An 18,784-nucleotide genomic window follows, 5' to 3' on the forward strand; every position below is an offset into this window, starting at 1 on the left:
CTGCCCCCAGAAGGCCTAGGTGGGCATGGACTATCAGAAGCCTCTTTCTCAGACCCCCTCCTAGTGGAGACAGAATGTAGTGGTGTGCGCACTCATTTTGCCAGCTGTTCACCTTCCTCATCCCCACTCTGATTCAGTCAACTACTCCTGCCCCACACCATGGCTGACACTGTCCTGAAAGCAGACATCCTAGATTTAAAACAGCTGTGTGTCATCAGGAGCTTCCTTGGCTTCTCTGATTCAGGTTCCCAATCTATAAAATGAGGATGATGATAAAAAAAATAAAACCCTCAAGAGTGAACAAGTGCACTACAGGAAATTTCTATCCTTTGCACAGAACTCAAACTCTCCACAAATCCACAACCTCACACTCTGTACACGAAGAGAAGCACCCTGCAAACACTCCTACCCAGAGCCACAGGCTCACACACTGGAAGGGCCAGGGAAGCTGGATCATCCACCCGGGTAAAAGCCACCAACCAAGCTGCCCCACAGGGGGTCCCAAACTCAAGCCTGAGACCCAACAGTGACCTGGTGCCCCATCTGGTCTCCTTCCCTTCCTTGCTCTGACCCGAGGTGGGGGGGGTGCAGCCCTGTCCCGCCTCACAAACTCAGTCGACCTTCACGCACCCCCCCCCCCTGGAGCCCGCGCCCGCCTGAATGGGCCAAATTGTGGCGGCTGCGGTGGGAGTCTCCCAAGTCCCCGCCGGGCGGGCCGCGCCAGTGGACGCGGGTGCTCGGCTGGGGAGCAGGGTGGGGCGGGGCGGGAGCTTGGGACCCCCGGGCAGGGCGGGGAGCGGGCCTGGAGACTCTGCGACTCCTCACTGCCCAGCACAGCTGGCAGCAGGACTGCCCCAGGGCGCGGGCTCCAGTGGACTTCCGACGCCCCACTGAGCGCCAGCCCAGGGCACCTGCGGCAGAGGGCGAGTCGGTCTGTGATCAATAGCAGCTCCGGCCACACCATGTCTGGGTCCGCCGAGACCCCTCCAGCAGGCCGGGTAGCAGATGGGGGCGGCCCGGCGGGCGGCGCGGCAGCGGCAGCGGGGGCTTCGGGTACCAGGGCGCAGTAGCGGGCGGGGTGGAAGCGCGGCCAGGCTCCTTCAGGGCCGGCGGAGACGCAACTCCAGCCAGGGCCAAAATAAGTTGCGCCGGCGACCGAGAGCCGGTTGCTGGGCCACCCGCGCGCCATGCCGGTGGTCAAAAAGGAGCTCCCGGGACGCGAGGACCTGGCCCTGGCCACCTTCCACCCGACCCTGGCCGCGATGCCTCTGCCTCCGCTTCCGCTGCCGGGCTACTTGGCCCCACTGCCCGCCGCGGCAGCTCTGCCCCCGGCCGCCTCGCTGCCGGCCTCTGCTGCAGGCTATGAAGCACTGTTGGCTCCACCACTCCGGCCCTCGCGCGGCCGCGGACTTCCAGCCGCTGCTGGACAACGGTGATCCGTGCATCGAGGTGGAGTGCGGCGCCAACCGTGCTCTGCTCTAGGTACGGAAACTTTGCCAGGGCAGCAAAAGCCACGGCGGCGAGTGGCTCACACCCAACGAGTTCGTCAGCGGCTGTGAGACGGCGAAGGACTGGAAGCGCAGCATCCGCCACAAAGGTGTGGCTGCCGAGGGGGCGCAAGCCGCTGTCCCTCTCCTTCGCTACTTGGGACCCGCGGGTCCGAGCCCTGAGCCCTTCGCTCTGCCACTGGGGAGACTTGGTTTTGGCCCAGAGAGGGCGCTGCACCTCCAGAGCTGCGGCAGGGACCCACACACACCCCGCCTGCCCCCGCACGGTTGCTTCAGTGGACACCGCAGAGCGACCTCGGTCTCCACTGTCCTCCCAGTACGGGCCACAGAGTGCTGGGGTCCCGAGCTACGCAGGAGCGGACGCTCCCTCAGCTCGGCAGGTCTTTGTGAAGCCCCTGGGCCTTCAGGCCCAGAGGAAGTTTACAGGAAGTCGGGAGACGTGTTGGGAGGGACGCCTTCCCTCCCCAGGCTCGGAGCCACTGGTTCCCGCTCCAGTGGAGAGGTGCACGTGCAGCTGGGGTGCGAGTGCACACTGGTTGGGGCTGCGCGGTAGGTAGGGCCGCGGGAGTGGGGCGGGGCGTGGGCGCGGGGAGCTGGAACAGTGTCAGCGAGACCTGGAGCAGCCCGTTTGGATGGTGACTCCAAAGGTGCGACAATACACCATTGGGGGCCAGATCGGGCCACCTGATAAGCGCGGTGAGGGTCTTGGGAAGTTTGGGACCCGGTAGCGTTTGGTTTAGGAGTTCAGGCTCCGCAATGGCTGCCCTTTCCTGCGTTGGGGACTGACGCAGGCCTGGGTCGCGACCGCACTGCCGCTCACCAGTTCCCCAGCTCGACCTTCCACTGCCTGGCCACAGTTCCGGTGGGACCGGCTAAGAGAGGGTGGGGCAGGAGGAGGGGCGCCAGGGCTGAGAGGAAGCCACCCTCCACCAGGGGAGGGCCTCGCCCAGGATTTGAGTTTCAGAGCCCAGCAGATCCCCTTTTCGTCCGCGAGGGTGGGGCGGGCAGCAGGCTCTGAAGTTGGACGACAGTGGATTTGGAAGGTTGGTGTGCCTTGCATACACCTTCCGGGAGTGGGGACTGGCTTTGCGGGTGACTGCGCCCCAGAGGCTCCATCTATGCCCTGACTGCCGCTCACCAGCTCTGCTCGGCTCTCCTCACAAGAAAAAGTCTGAAGACGCTTATGTCCAAGGGAATTCTGCAGGTGTATCCTCCAATCTGCGACTGCCCGGGCTGTCGAATATCCTCGCCTGTGGTGAGACCTGGGAATAAGCTGGGTTGGGGTGTCTGGACTCCCCTGAGAACCTGGTGATCTCTAAGATTGGGAGTCCTAACTTCAGCCCTCTGGGCAGGCTGGAGGGAATCCTCCCAGGGCAGATGGGGTGGGTGGGGTTGCTTTGTGCTGTTCCAGACCGTCCCTGGGAATGGGTGGGAATCCTGGGTCACAGGATCCTCTTCTGTTTGGATGAAGGGCGGGTCCTGCCTGTTCTTGAGCAGCCTCCCTCATGGGTGTCTTGGAGCTACTACTCCAGCCTTCAAGGTTCCAGGGTCTTCCCACTGTTATTGTCAATCATTGGGCCTGGGGACTTCCCTGTCCCAGGTCTGGAGATCACCAAGTCATCTGGCTCAGCAGAGAGAGGTGCTGGGTGCTGGGGCAGGACTCTTTTGAGGTGTTAACACTCTTTTAACAGTATTAGCTGGCCAGGTTGCACATCTGGGTTATCCCCAGGCTTGAGCCTGAGTGGTGTGTGTCTTGGTGCTCCTAATGTTGAAGTGCTGCCCTGCAAGGTTCTGGACCTCGGAGGGTCCATGACATGGAGCCTGGCTGGGGCAGGGTCTTTTCCTGTAGGTGTCCAGAGAGCAAGAACCCCACCCAGGGTAGACAATCTCTGGCCTCCCCACTGGCCTGGGGAGCAGGTATGAGACTCCAGGCAGTGAGGAGTAGAGGGTTGATCTGAAAAGGAAATTGCCTCTAGAGAGGAAGCTCCCCCTGTGGGGTACCTCTAGAGACATGGGGGGTGGAGGCTGCTGTTCCTAGGTCCACCCAGCAGTCCCCTCTTACAGGAAGGAGCAGGAGGGGTGGAGGTACCAGTGGTCCTGAGAGGGCCCAGGCTGCCACCTTGGGTTGATTAACTTTGACCGGGTGGTGGGGCATCCTGGCTTCCCCGTGGGCTCTGCAGGGTGCACGCTGAGCAGGCTGAACTTTCAGAATATATTCTCATAATTTCTGTTGATTTTCTGTAAATGGCTTAAACCAGTGTATGAATTTACATCTAGAGAACATAGTAGACATATTGAATACTTTCAGAGCCGTAATGTACTGGTACATTTGGTAAAGGAATGTACTTTAAGTGTTTAACCCAGGACTGTTTCCACAAGGTCACAGGATTATTTTAGATGAAGTAAAATAATCTAAAATAATAATAATATTTCTGTGAAATAGAAAGTAACTTTCACTTATCACATATTTTTTTTCTCTTTATATACCAGATTTCATTTAGGTTCATGAAATAATGCTTAACATTAGTGATTTAACTAGTGAAGCAGTAAAACTTTGGGCTTGCTTGTGCACAGTAACATGGAATACTTATATCTATTTTCTTTTGTCACAGTCTTTGGTGACTGTTGGCTATTGAAAAGGACATCTTTTAACTTCTCTAGTTCTTTAATATCTGAGTTTCTTTGTGGCTGTGTAAGTGATTCAGGAAAAAAAAACAAATGTAAAATACAAGTTTCTTAGGAAATTAGAAGTTGTTTCTTACTACTTTGGGGAGAGACTTTTTTTCATACACCTCATATGTAAAATAATGCAGATGCTTTTGTGTGTCTTTGGATTTTTCTGGGTAGAAGGTTAGTTCTTGTAATTTTGATAGAAAAGCCTACATTTGTATTGTGTTTTTGCTTTCATGCCAGAAAATGCAATAGATTGTGGTATTATATTTCTTTTAACTCATAGCTGCATAAATGAGAATTTTAGCTTTATGGTAATTGTATTATTTAGATTTGTTAATTTATGTTGTAATTAAAAATGGGATTCCACAATCATAAGTATATTTAGAATTTGTGTTTTAATATTGCATGAGACCTTTGAAACCTTATGCTTGCTACTTCCAGGTGCAATTATTTAATTATGGCTTTTGGTAAGGGGTGTGTGTGTGTGTGTGTGTGTGTGTGTGTGTGTGTAAACTTGTCAAAGTATGTGGCAGTTAATTATCCCTCAGGGAAGAAATGTTAAGTGTATCTGGGTACATTCAGGAAAATGTTGAATGAGATATAGGAAAACCAGAATTACTTGTACTAGGGAGATTTGTCTTAAATCCCATCTTTTGTTTTAATTAATAAGTTATTCTTTAGTTACATAATTAGGTCTAATATACACATCCAGGACGGCCTTTGGAAGATATCATTGTCAAATTAAATGCATGACTTTAAAAGTGTTTGATTATATGTCAATAGGAATACTTCTTTTTCTTTTAGTAAAAAAGGTTGATAAAGATTTAATTTCTAATGATTTGATGGTATTTTAGGTTTTAAGTATTGAAGGCCTGTGGGCCAATGCATTTTAAACACAGGGAAATAATATATGTTTTTTGGTTTACTTTTATACTTTTTACATTCTATATTTTAGATTATGGTATAAAAATCAATTCACCAGTGAGCATGAAGGGAAATTATTATGAACATCCCTTTGTTTTACAGAAAGTTATGGACGAGAGTTGTTTAGTAATGTGTTGACATTTATGTTCTATTTATCAAAGATGTGCTTCCTTTTCCACTTAAGAGTCAGCACTTGTGTAAACAGCAAAAGTTTGGAAAGGTGCTGGATTTCTAAGTTAACCTTGAATTTCTTTTCCTGTATAGAGGGTACAAACATGTACTCCTAAATATTAATGGGTTTGGACTGAATCTATGTTAAAGAAGATATTTAAGAGTAATTGTAAATCGTTTTTGGATGAAGGGAAGGCCTTATGGGGGGTAGATATTACAGTTTCAAGTTTATATTAATCATATGTTGACTATCAAAACCTGAAATTAGCTACTATAATACTTGTAAATATTATAATACTTGCAAATTTTGTTAACTTCCCTTTTTTTAAAGAGAGAGAGAGAGAGAGAGAGAGAGAGAGAGAGAATTTTTTAATATTTATTTTTTAGTTATCGGCGGACACAACACCTTTGTCTGTATGTGGTGCTGAGGATCGAACCTAGGCCGCTCGCATGCCAGTCGAGCGCACTACCACTTGAGCCACATCCCCAGCCCTTAACTTTTGTTTTTAAAAGAAAGAAAAAGAAGTAGCATAAGTTCTAAATAAGAAGTTGGCAATTTGCACATAAGAATAATTTTCTGAGGATAAACTTTGTTTCTGATGGTTGCCATATCTCTATTGTCCAGTGTAGATTAGAACTTTGCTAATTAAAGGGTGATCTTCAGACTAGCAACATCTGTATCACAGATGTGATTGTTAAAAATCAGAATGTTGTTTTCCCCTAACCAGAAGTACTGAGTTCGAATCTGAATTTAATAAAATTGCTAATTGAATTGTGTGTCTATTGAGGTTGGAAAAATCCTGCTACTGAAGCAAGACTGTTCAGATCCATGCTGTGCCACTATTGGCATGCCACTTTATATAAGTTATGGGATATTTTTGTTCTTCAGTTTTCCAAGTTGTAAAATGAAGATTAAGTTGATCTCCCCATTGTATAATTGTTGTGAGGATGAAATGAATTTGTTGAAAGTTTTGTTTACCACATAAATTGGATTCCTAAAGTGGATATAGCATGATAAAAGTAGGTGAGACAGTTTAGCAGCATGTCCTCACTCTTGCTGGTGTTTGCTCCAGTGCATCCACATCCTACTTATTGGAATAATTACATCTTAATTCATCATCTAATTATTGAGTACATATCAAGCAGTTTGTTTTTAATGTGAATAAAAGCAGGTTTTTTTAAAACTTGAGTTAAAACAGAAAATTAGCCTAAAAGTGTTGATCATAGATGAACAAATACTCAATCCCTTCCAAAAAAATACGTGTAAACTTAATGATACTTAAAAAGAATGCCTTGGGATTGGGGCTGAAGCTACTGGCAGAATGCTTGCCTAACGTGTGAGGCACTGGGTTTGATCCTGAGCACCATATAAAAAAAACATAAAATATATGCATTCTGTCCATCTACAACTACAAAAAAAGTTTTAAAAAATATTTATAAGAATACTATGACTATGACTGCCCAGTAAAGTATAGTAAATTTTTTTAGATAGTTGTATTAGTTACTATTTTCCCCTCTTTAAATATCCCATTTTAAGAGTTTGTGATTTTATTCAGAATGCAGTAATTTCAATATTTGTAAAATTTACACTCATAATAGTATAGTTTACCAATTACTTCAACATAATGTAGTGTAATTCCAGGCAAAACAGTATTCGAAAAAAAAATAATAAATAACTCATATTCTTTACTTTTTTCATAATTGTGATATTTAATATTATTCACTTAAAGATTATTTAGCTATCATTTCTATTTGCTTATAGGAAGTAGTTGATAATTACAGTAATTCTAATTGTGTCTCCCATATATGCCAGTGGAGCAGAAGGACTCAGTTACCATTGAATGACTCAAAACATTTATCCAAAGGAGTGATTGATTGAAAATAATATCTCCCCCATATAAGGTCACATTTTTATTAGCTGTCTATTATGTTCAGTGACGATAATGTAAGTAGAAAGTGGGTGAAAACCTTGTGTACTTTTTAAAAACCTAAATGGTTACTTCATAGCAACATGAAGCAAATTGTTAATTTTCTTTCTGCAAGTAAATGATTGGTACCTTATTCTCTCCTTGAATGTGTTGCTGTAACAGAAGGTAGATTATGTTTAATTATGAGGAAAATCAACAAGTCTTGCTTAGAGTACAAGAGCATTCAGATTGAGAAAACTGAATGGGAAAACTTTATCTTTCATTCTCCTCTTTTCTACAAATATGATATAACAAAACCACTTGTAGATCTATTATATCTACAGGCATATAAAGTGATGATTTTTTTCTTTCCATATTTCTTTAGACAGTAATTATATTTAGGAGGGGCTGGGCTTGTGGCTCAGTGATACAGTGTTTGCTTAGATAGTTCAATCCTAATCCTGCGTTCAATCCTAAGCACCACATAAAAATAAATAACTAAAATAAATGTATGTGTCCAACTACAACTAAAAGTTAAATTAAAAAAAAAAGAATTCTGTTTGGGCATTTCATTAGAATTTAAAAGATGAAATATCTTTAAACATTTAATGTTTCTTTTGCATCTGGATCACGGAAGTTTTTGCCTCTTCCCCCATATTCATAGCCTAGGAGATAGTTGACAATACCTGGAGACATTTTGCTTTTCAAAACTTGGGGAAAAAAGCTCTAGTATACAACAAAGAATTGTCTCCCTTCAGGAGATCTTAATGAAATAAAACTTATATATGTTTCTGTTATGTTTTACTAAGAATATTGAAGTAACTTGTGACTACAGAATGGGAGTCACGTTTGTATTGTCTTAGTGATGAAAATAAAAACCAAATGAAGAGTATGGCCTTCTCACCAGTGTATGATTTAGTGTCAAAATCTAATATAATGTAATCATAACTTTCTGCAATCATAGAAAGTAATGTAATTGCCTCTTCGGAAAAATGTGAGAAGAGATTATCAATATAAAATTTGGAGAAATGGTAAGAATAAGGGAAGCATCTGGAAGAGATGGGAAGGATCAGTGTCTAACCACAAATTCTGCACACCTCTAGTTCTCCCACCTCCTACCACATATCAGGCTTTCTAAAACTTTACTTTTTATTTTTTGCCTTAGATAACTTAGCTAAAAATTATTCCAAAATTATGTAAAATAAATGTAATTTTCCATTATTAAACTTTTGTTTTCCATAACACATTAAAAGGAAAATTAAATAATAAAAACAGACATAATAAATTCTTGTTTGATATAATCATTTAAATATCTTTTTTAGACAGCAGTAATTCAAACAAAAAATACTTCCCTTACTTAAAATGTAACATTTTATATTAATGAATAAGGAGGCTAAAACACTAAAATTGTCAGACTCAGTAAATCCTTCAAATATTTCATCTATAGAGGCACAGCAAACACTTAGTGTAAATTATAAAAGGTTTTTTAAAATATATAAATTCCAGGTCAAAATATATCAAATCAAACATATATCAACTTTACTTCTCAATTTACTTTTCTATGTAATCATATTTTGTTGACTCTAAATAACATCGTCTGGTAACTGATAATGACAGTAAAATTTGTATCATCTCTCTGCTAAAATATAGTAAACTCTACTCTGAGCCCCTCATTCATAGGTCTTACATCTGTTATCCCATCGTCAGCAATAAAGCCAATGAGATTATTCTAAAATGTAAATGTCCCTATGTTATTCTTGTCTTTACTTATTAAAGGACCAAGCAATGTACTCTCTAATTTCTCTTTTGCCTATTTTCCCTTTGTTATAGAATTATATTGTGCATTTCAATCAAATTAAAGTCTTTCAGTTCCCTTAACTGTCTAATATATTTGTAGTTAGGCAGATGATGATGCACCTCCTGAAATCCTATTTTCTTTTCACAGACCTCTCAGTCTCACTCTGCTCCATCTGGAAATATCCAACTCCTCTTTGGGATCCTTATAAAAATCTCCCTTTTGTGAACATACACTTTATACAGTCTCCTTGATGACTTGCTGCTTCCCATCAGTTCTATTTTGGAAACATTTTCAAAACTGCATTTATTACCTCATATCACAGTTATTCATTCACATCACTATTTCCATTTGCTGACTATGAAAGAAAACCTTTCTGGTTTTGGCATCTGCCTTGGCAGCAGCAGTCAGAGAAGACAGCCTGGAAGACCTCCTCTTGGGCTTCTTCTTAGTCTCACATTCTTCAGAGCTGACCTTCCTTTGGAGCTTCCTGGCTAAGAGCACAAGGCTCATGCAGGTGCTGCAGGCAGTGGCTCTCAGGAACCTTCTGAAACTGTGCTGCCTGGCCACTGCTGCTGTTCCCACCACATGAGTTGCTGTGACACACCAAGTATTCAATTATTTTAAAACAGTTTTTACCATAATTGAGACATAACTATAGGCAACTTTAAATCTCTAAATTTTGTGATTTTATCTACAACAAACCAAATAAAAATCAAATTCTTACTATTATGTTTTGTTTATTCTGCTTTCTGAATGAGTTCTCATTTTGTCATTATTGCCAGTGCTTACAACCCTCCTTTCTCTTATCTCTAGCCTAGAAAACAGTGACCTGCCCCTAGTTGCTCTTCCTGTCATGAGCCTCTCTCAAGTGTGCCATTCTCCCCTCTCACAAGCATTAGTTTCTAAAATAAACATTTAACCATGCCATACCCACAAAAGTAAGAAAATATTCTATTATTTATGTAATAAACTCAATATTTATTTATATGTCCCCCAGCTCTTCCAAGCATGATCACAAATAGTCTTCCAAATTCCCTGTAGGAACAAACTCAGCCCCACTAATACTTGTTCACATAATTCCTTCGCTTCACACAATTCCTACCTCTTCTGATCTTTATTGCTTCTCTGTCTCTATTTATGCTTAACATTTGCCAACATATCCTCCATTGCCTCTCGCTCTTTAAGTTCCACATTGAATTCTCTTTTTTTCATGCCCCAAAGAATTTCTGCTGCACCATCATTACTTTCCCATCCTAATAGAAGTGAGAGCTCATTAATCTAATTTTCATATACTTTTTCAAAAGCTTTAATCATAACATTAAGTGTGCTTGGTCTCAGTTTTTACAAATAGATATCTTCTCCATTATGATGCAAATTCTTTCAGGATTGGTATTATATTGTATCATTTTTTATATCATCAACATCTAGTATATAAAAGGAAGAATGAAAGAATAATCTAAATATAAAATATATCTAAAGTTTCTAGTTACTGTGTATTATATCCAATATTCAGAGCTATAATATTAATTCTATATTTTGTGACAAGGAACTTCTTACAATAATTCTACAGTGCAGGTGGACATAAACTTTAAAGCCCAAATGAAAGCCCCACACCACTTACTTTCCCCAGTAATAAATGCTACTTTTGGATTATGCTAATAAAATCTAACCTTCCATTAGATAGATGATTTCTGAATATTCTTGAATAAATTACCTCTTAAACAGAATAAAATTAGAATGGCATTCACTTTTTTAATTAGCATTTTTTAAGATAGGCAGAGATACAATTTACATACTTAAATACGCCCATCTATTATACATATATATTATATATACATCTATTTTTGTCAGACCTACTATTTCTCTATCCTCTAATAGATAATGAAACAAAGGTACTTGAGTTTCTCAAGTGTAAAATAATGCTTCTGTGGAGGTGGGGAGTAGTTTTTAATTGTCTGCTATTACCTATGGAATAAATTTAAAAGAAGAGTTAAGTTTGATCACTTAGAAATGCTTGGTTTTAATGCTTATAAAAATTGAACTTACACATATTCTGAAAAACACATTTTTAAAATCAAACTTAAGCTCATTTCACTTTCTCTCTTTAATATGTCATCAATACAAAAGCTTTTATCTCTTCCACTCTAAAAAAGAGTATGTTATTGTGGATAAGTGAAGGAAACAGCAAAATATAAAAATTAAATATTTTGTGTCACAAGTCTTTTATGAGGAATAACATTTGTTTGATTTTTATTTTTTGAAAGCTAAATATGTAAATGCTAATTCTTTAAAAATTGGAATGGAACTTATTGATGTCTATTACCAGTATCCTTTTTTTCACTGTGTCACAAAGGGTAAATTGGGCCCATCAGGCCAAGAAACTACTCCAAAATATTACACAGGAGAACTTAAAAAAATCTAAGGGAAATTGGACAAATCAATTTTTGATTTGCAAAATCAAGCAGCATGATACAAAAATTTGAGATCTATCTGTGTAAGTCAGTAGGATGATTTTATTCAAAGAGAAAAAGTCTCCACTATCTCTCAGATTGGCAAAATCAGTTTCCTTTGTTATAAAATTGCTTAAAATTCCAAAAGGTAACATTTGATATGTCAGTGACTTGTTCAAATGGCTATCCCCTACCTTACCTAAGCCAATTAACATCACTAGAAATTTTGTTCATATTGATTTGCCTTTCTTAAAGTATAAGCAGGAAAAATTCCTCACTGTCTCAAAACCTGCTATTTTTTCTCAATTATTTTGTGACTTCCTGGCTATTAAGTAGATGGAATAATATTTAATGCTCACACAACTGGGGCATCTGAAAATGAAGGGAAGTCCATCTTCCTTAACCACTCTGTCCTGGGGGATGACTCCAGGTTCCAGTGCCAAAACAAATCAGGAGAAAAACTTTGTCTCAGAAGTATTTTATTGTGTGTTAAAATGGCAAAAATAACAAACTGAGGTGGGTGTTTGTTTTTTGGAATCCAACTCAATTATAAAATGTACTAAATTAATTTTCCAAAATAGTCTAATAAGCTCTCTCAGAATTTACAGTGATGCAGTGGTTATTTGCATTTTCCTGATTATATTCTATTTTTTCCTCAGAGGGGGACCTATGCCCAAAGGGAACAAGTCCTATCAATTGAGTGTCATAGCAATCATGCAGAAGCTTCAGCATATCAAAATGTCAGAAATCAGACAACAGAGATAGAAGATGAACGTTTAAATAATAGAAAACTCTGCAGTAGCGCTGAAGTTTGGTATAGAAAGAAAAAGGGAGGTGAGAAGAAACTAAAGAGTTAATGAGGAAATAATTTATGAAGAATTTTATAATGCCTTCCATCCCTTGTACTAAATAATTGAAGTTTCAAGTATAAAATACAGGCTCTTTTTACATTTTGGACAGACTGGCTCTGCTATAGTGTGGAAATTTGTCTTGGATGGGAGCCAGAGCAACAGAGAGAGATCATTCATTCATTCTGTTGTTTCAGGTATCTACTTACCAGTTAATGATGTCTTGATCTCAGGCAGTTTCTGGACCTCAGCATTATGATGGTTCTGCATTGCAGAATTCTGTGCTGTTGGAGGTTTTGCTGTAAAAATGTAGTAGTTTATCAGTAACCAAGGCCTCTACTCACTAGATGTCAGTAATATTTCCCTCACCTCCAGTATAACAACATCTCAATATCTTTAGGCATTTTCAGATGTTCTCAGGGGAGTCTCCCACCCCAGAACACTGATTTGTGGTAATAACAAAGAGGATAGAAGAAGGAGAATTGGAGAATATTTAACTTGTTAACAACAAAATGATGATGTATTGAAAGTAACATTTGAGGGAAAGGGGTAAATTGTAGATGCAAAATTTTAAGTGTGTCTGCTTTTGCTTTTTACTGGGAACAGTTACGGTGCTTATATAAGGAGGTGCTGATATCAGACATATGAGCTTAAAGAGTAAATTGAAACACACACACACACATAAACACACACACAGGAGAGTCAGGATATTATTATAGTATTCCAACATAAAATTAAGGGGAACTCAACTAAAAATGATAATTAAAGTAGAAGAAACCAAGGCGAACAATTTTCAACCCCTATTCAATCTCTCCAGTTTGAACACCTATGCCCATCATATTAGCTATTTTAGAATATGAAAATACAAAGAAGTAATAGTAGCTATTTTAGAATATGAGAATATAAAGAAGTACCAGATTTTAACATTCAGAGTTCAGAAAATATTTATCTTAGCTACTTATTATTTGGAATGTTCATAAAACACAATGTAATGTCTTTTCGAAGTGTCTATGATTTTAGGGATATAATATGGAAAATCAAAGACAACAATGTTCTATTACAAAAATGTGTTTCATATTTGATATTAGAATACAACACATTTGTTTTCTAAGTTAGATTCAATAAAGATAAGGAGCTTAAAGTTATCTGGACAGAAGAAGAGAAAGGAATCAGTCATCAGTTAGAATGAAAGAAACCCATGATTGCACTTGAAAGGGTGTTAGCAGAAGCTGTCCAATAAATTCACAGAAGATGCTTCTGCTTTAATAAATTGTTGTGCTATCAACCAGGCACAGTGGTGCACAACTGTAATCCCAGTGGCTTAGAGGCTCATGAGTTCAAACCCAGCCTCAGGAACAGCAAGGCACTAGGCAACTCAGGGAGACCATCTCTAAATAAGAATACAAAATATGAGGGCTGGGGTTGTGGCTCATAATATAGTGTTTGCCTAGCATGTGTGAGGCACTGTGTTTTATTCTCAGAACCACATATAAATAAATAATAAATAAAGGTCCATCAACAACTAAAAAAATATCTAAAAAATGCAAAATAGAGCTGGGATGTGGCTCAGTAGTCCAGGGCCTCTGAGTTCAAAACAAACAAAGAAACAAACTGTTGTAGTATCAAATCCTTTTGCAGCACTTGAGCTTCACTTTCTCTACTTGTACTGACAGATTCAAGGTTTTGTTTGTCCCAAATCTATAATTTGGTGCCAATTGTCTGTTTATCTTCTGAGCATGAAAGGGAAATCTCAGCCTTGAAAAATTTTTTTATTATTAGTGTTATTATTATTGGCCTGGTAAGAACAACAATAGTGCTTTTATGAAGCATAAGAAAATTTAGGGGTTCTAAAACTTTATTCTGAAAAAAAGTAATTTTATAAATATTATTTCATGTTCAATGTATATTCATATACAGCCTTACATTTTCAAATGACCAAAGAATGAGGAACACTTAAAAATAATGTTTCATTATTCACATAGGTGGGAATAAAGTTGTAGCTTAAATTTTAGCATTAGTACTCATTCTCTAATTTTGTGTTATTTCTACCTATTGTCAAACATCTAACAATACTTTAGGAATAGGATGTCAATTTTTTATGTTCATAAAGTTCAGTGTAAAATAAAAAAGAATTATCCTCTTGATTATGGCTAATATTTTCTATATAATCTTATGAATCATTACTACTGGATTAGCATTTTTCAAAACCAGAATCAAACATGTTTATTTCAACTTTATTACCTTTTTTACCTATTATTAGAGTAAATAAATTGGCATAATAATTTTAAGTTAATAATTTTTTTTCACATAATGGATATGCTAAAATTAAATCCATTCCTTTATATAGACTTGTAGAATCTACACCCAATTTTCAGATGCTATAAACAATGTCACAGTAATCTTCATATATAAATATATATATATACATATATATGTATGTATATATATATATGTATGTATATATATATACGTATATGTATGTATATATATATATTTATGTATATATATATATATACGTATATATGTGTGTATATATATATATAATGCTTGTTATATTTTGGAAGAATATTCATGAGCTAAAAGGTGTTCATATTTTTTAGTATTTTTTAAAATCAGAAAATACATTAATTTGCTCTTTGATTAGTCCAAATGCAGCTTAAACTTTTCCCATTGTCCTCCATCTTTTACAACACAGTTGTTTTCAGCTATTTAATTGTGGAAACAATAAAGACATTACTCTGAAACAACTCTTAGTAGGCAAAAAAATTTTAAAAATGTTATCACTAAGAGATAATCTATAAATCTTTGTGACACTTGGTTTAATTCTCAGCTTCAAACTCAATAAAATTCCAGGCATTTGCATAAGTTGTTAATTATCTAATACAGTAACACTATTCTTCATTTTTCTAATCTAAGGTAATATATTACCTTTGTAATATATGGTGGTAATAAATTTATCTTTTTTCACCATAAGTAGTGGACTTTAAATCCAGTAAATTTGATCATTCTGTTGCGCATTGGTGTTTTTTATTTGTTTTTTTTTTTTTTTTGGTTTTTCATTACATTGACTGATTTGAGTGATTTTCATTTTGGTTACTCTTCCTTTTTCCTTTTTTTCTCTCTCCCTTTCAACATATCTAAAACCTGGAATTCTCTTTTCTTTCCTTCAAAGCAATTTTTTCTTTTACAAATATTTTTAGATTTTTTTAAAAAAATATTGCCCATCTCCAAATTCTAAAATGATTTTTCACCTTAAAAATTTTTACATATTAGTTATTATGTATTTCAGCATTTTTTATAAGTTAATGCTGCTTCTGTATTTCTTATTTAGTAAGGTATGTGCCCTGTCTCTTCCTAATTGTACAAGCATTATTTTTTTTCAATTGATAATATCACTTTTTCATGTAAATTTTTACTATTTGATAGATATAATACTAATTTTATCTGCAATTTATGGATTCTTTTTTTGTGAAATCATTTAAAATAATTTTGCAGTCAAATCTCTCATTACCTTTTCTTACATTAGCCTTTTCTACATAAAGCCAGTTCAATGTAAAATTAAAAATTGGCCATTAAATTTTTCACACAGTTATGATTTTGTATTTAATATTTTAAACAATAATATACTTGATTTTCAGCCTGATAAGAACTGGGTTAAAATGCCCATTTTCTCCATTAATATTTCAAAACTTGGAAAAGTCAGTGATCTTTGAGCATCTTTAAATGGAGCCTATTAGGAACCATAGGGGTTAAATTAGATAATGTGTGTAAACTCTTAACAGATGTCTTGCTGGTAGTAAATAATAAATGATGTGGAAAGTTATTTATGGCTTTATACATCATGAGGTGTTTTAATTTATTATTTAACAAAGACATATTTATCATAGAAGTTTAGGCTAAATATGTCTTTGGTAAATAATAAATTATTTTTATTAGTTTTGACTTATCTCTTGAAGTTGGGACATTAAAGAGATAAGTCAAAACTTACATGAATATAGACCTGAAAGTAATATGAGAGTTTTTTCCAATTATAGTTGAAATGTAATGAAAAATTAAAAAGTAGTCATGGATACAGGACACATAGAGAAACTTCCTGTTCAGGAACATCACTTTGGTCTTTGGAGATTTATGTCTTCATTCTCTGACTCTTTAAATGGAACAGTATAATAAATAATTAATGTCTTAAGAGTGATTGCAGATCAACAAGCAAAGACAAATACAAAAATGGTAGGGGACACAGTGTTCCTATTCAATATCCTTGAATTAGTTTTAGATTTTAGATTGATTCTAGGCACCCAGGCCTCTTAGACATCATCAGGAACATCTAAATTGCTTTCTCACAACTTCTAAAATGTTGGGGACCACAAATCAAGTAAAGATGGCATCTGGCAGTTTGCCAGGAGGAGTGGTTTGTGAGTCAATGCCACGGAGCCATTAAGATGATAAGGATTCCTTATTGGCTGACTGCTGTATCTAGATAATGCTAATTGAGTCAAGCTGTGTGTAATCAGTTAGGTATATATACCTCTGCTGTTCCGCAATAAAGTGGTGCCTGCTACCTTGAGTACCCGATACCTTGAGTTCCTGCTCAGTTCCCTCGAGTTTCCCCTCAATAAAGCAGTTCCTGCTTCAACCTTCAAGTTGCTTAGTTTTGTGATCCATTTTTACTAAATACCAGAAGAGAAAGTGTTATGTTAAGGGCAGTGTGAGTTTAATTTTCTGTATCATTTAAAATTACTTGAGTGCATCCCCAAAGAAAACTAATATATTGATCAGATATAATTAGCTTCAATGTAAATAAAACCTTACCATGGATTGTTTGTGTATACTAGCAAAAGATATATAAGTGAAAATAATCTACGAAAGTTCATAATGCTTATCTAGCACACAAGAAATCTATGGGATAATAACAAGAGACAAAATTTGATGTGTATAAGAAGAAATATATTTTAGTGAAAAAAGTTTGATATTTAATTGTGGCTTTAAAATACTCTTCTATATTAGATTATATAAATACACAAATAGAAATATTGCATCCTGGTCACTCTCCAGAAATCTGCCCATGTCACAGACGGGTGGACGGACAGCACTCTGACTCACCCTGTGCAGGCAAGCAAGGAGCTTCCTGTCCCAGTTACATCAGAGGAAGATACAAGACAAGCACCAGTTCACCTGCCATGGTGTGAGGGAGGATCTAGGGATCAATGCCCAGAGACACATTATTTTTAACAAATGCAACACTCACTTTCTCAGCCACTGGAAGTGGAGCATGGGTCTACAGGGGGCAGTGCCAATCTGACCTATGGCCTCTCACCCACCTACCAGCACCACTCACCAGGTTTGCTAGGAGGTGCAGTCATTGGCTGACTGCACCAGGCATGCTGGCTCACAGGGACTACTGCATCCTTCTGTCAGCACTCAGGGACCCCTCAGTTCCACTGGACCTGGGAGAGACAGGAGGGGGATGGGAGGATTTGAGGATATACTTTAATATGTGTGTATATATAAGTATTTACTTATTATATCTTTATATGTATGTATATATGTATATATTTTACATGTTTATCATGTCTTTATATGTGTGTATATTTTATGTGTGTATATACATACATGCTTATGAACTTTATACTTCCATGTGTATATTGATACTTAATTGAGAGTAGAGCTTCTATTTATCATCTTTATTTTTTTGAATACTGTTTCTTCCATATTGATAACTCTGGTTTGGAAGCATAGAGGGAATAATTTAATTTTCATGTCTCATAAATGCTCATTTCTTTTGTCCCATAATACATATCAGTCAAAATTGCAATACTTCCACAGTATGATTACTAGAAGCATTCTGGGGTTTTATTGTTAGTTTTGGTTTTGGTTTTTAGCATATACTCTCTCATTTCTTTTTTTCTTTCTTTTTTATTTTTTGCATTTTCTTTTTCTTTTTTGCCAGTCTTTTTTAAATTGATTTAAAAAAATAAATGACAGCAGAATACATTACAATTCTTATGACACATATACAGCACATATTTTCATATCTCTGGTTGTATATAAAGTATGTTGACACCAATTCGTGTCTTCATATATTTACTTTGGATAATGATGTCTATCACATTCCAACATCCTTGCTAGTCCCCTGACCCTTCTTTTTCCTCCCACCCCTCTGCACTATATAGATTTCATCTATTCCTCCCATGTTTCCCATCCCTACCCCTCTATCAGTTAGCCTTCTTATATCAGAGAGAACATTCAGCATTTGTTGTTTTGGGATTTTCTAACTTCACTTAGCATTATGTTCTCCAACGCCATCCATTTACCTGAAAATGCCATGATTTTATTCTCTTTTATTGAACAGTAAAATTCCATTGTGTATACATGACACATTTCTTTTATCCATTTATCCACTGAAGAGCATCTAGATTGGCTCCATAGTTCAGCTATTGTGAATTGTGCTGCTATAAACATTGTTGTGGCTGTGTCATTGTAGGATGCTGTTTTTAAGTCCTTTGAG

At 38.0% G+C, this 18,784-nt stretch overlaps 1 protein-coding gene across 1 annotated transcript in view; it reads left to right on the forward strand.

The window, feature by feature from the left end:
- The first annotated feature begins 11,851 nt into the window (after positions 1-11,851).
- The window catches only part of LOC144373801 (transport and Golgi organization protein 1 homolog), a 95,954-nt gene continuing 89,021 nt past the window's right edge, over positions 11,852-18,784 (forward strand). The window contains exons 1-2 of the mRNA XM_078036788.1: positions 11,852-11,905; positions 12,091-12,265. Of these exons, the coding sequence (XP_077892914.1) occupies positions 11,852-11,905; positions 12,091-12,265 (229 nt within the window). The remainder of the gene's footprint in view (positions 11,906-12,090; positions 12,266-18,784) is intronic.

Source organism: Ictidomys tridecemlineatus, unplaced genomic scaffold (assembly GCF_052094955.1).
Source record: "Ictidomys tridecemlineatus isolate mIctTri1 unplaced genomic scaffold, mIctTri1.hap1 Scaffold_50, whole genome shotgun sequence".
Taxonomy (NCBI): Eukaryota; Metazoa; Chordata; class Mammalia; order Rodentia; family Sciuridae; genus Ictidomys; species Ictidomys tridecemlineatus.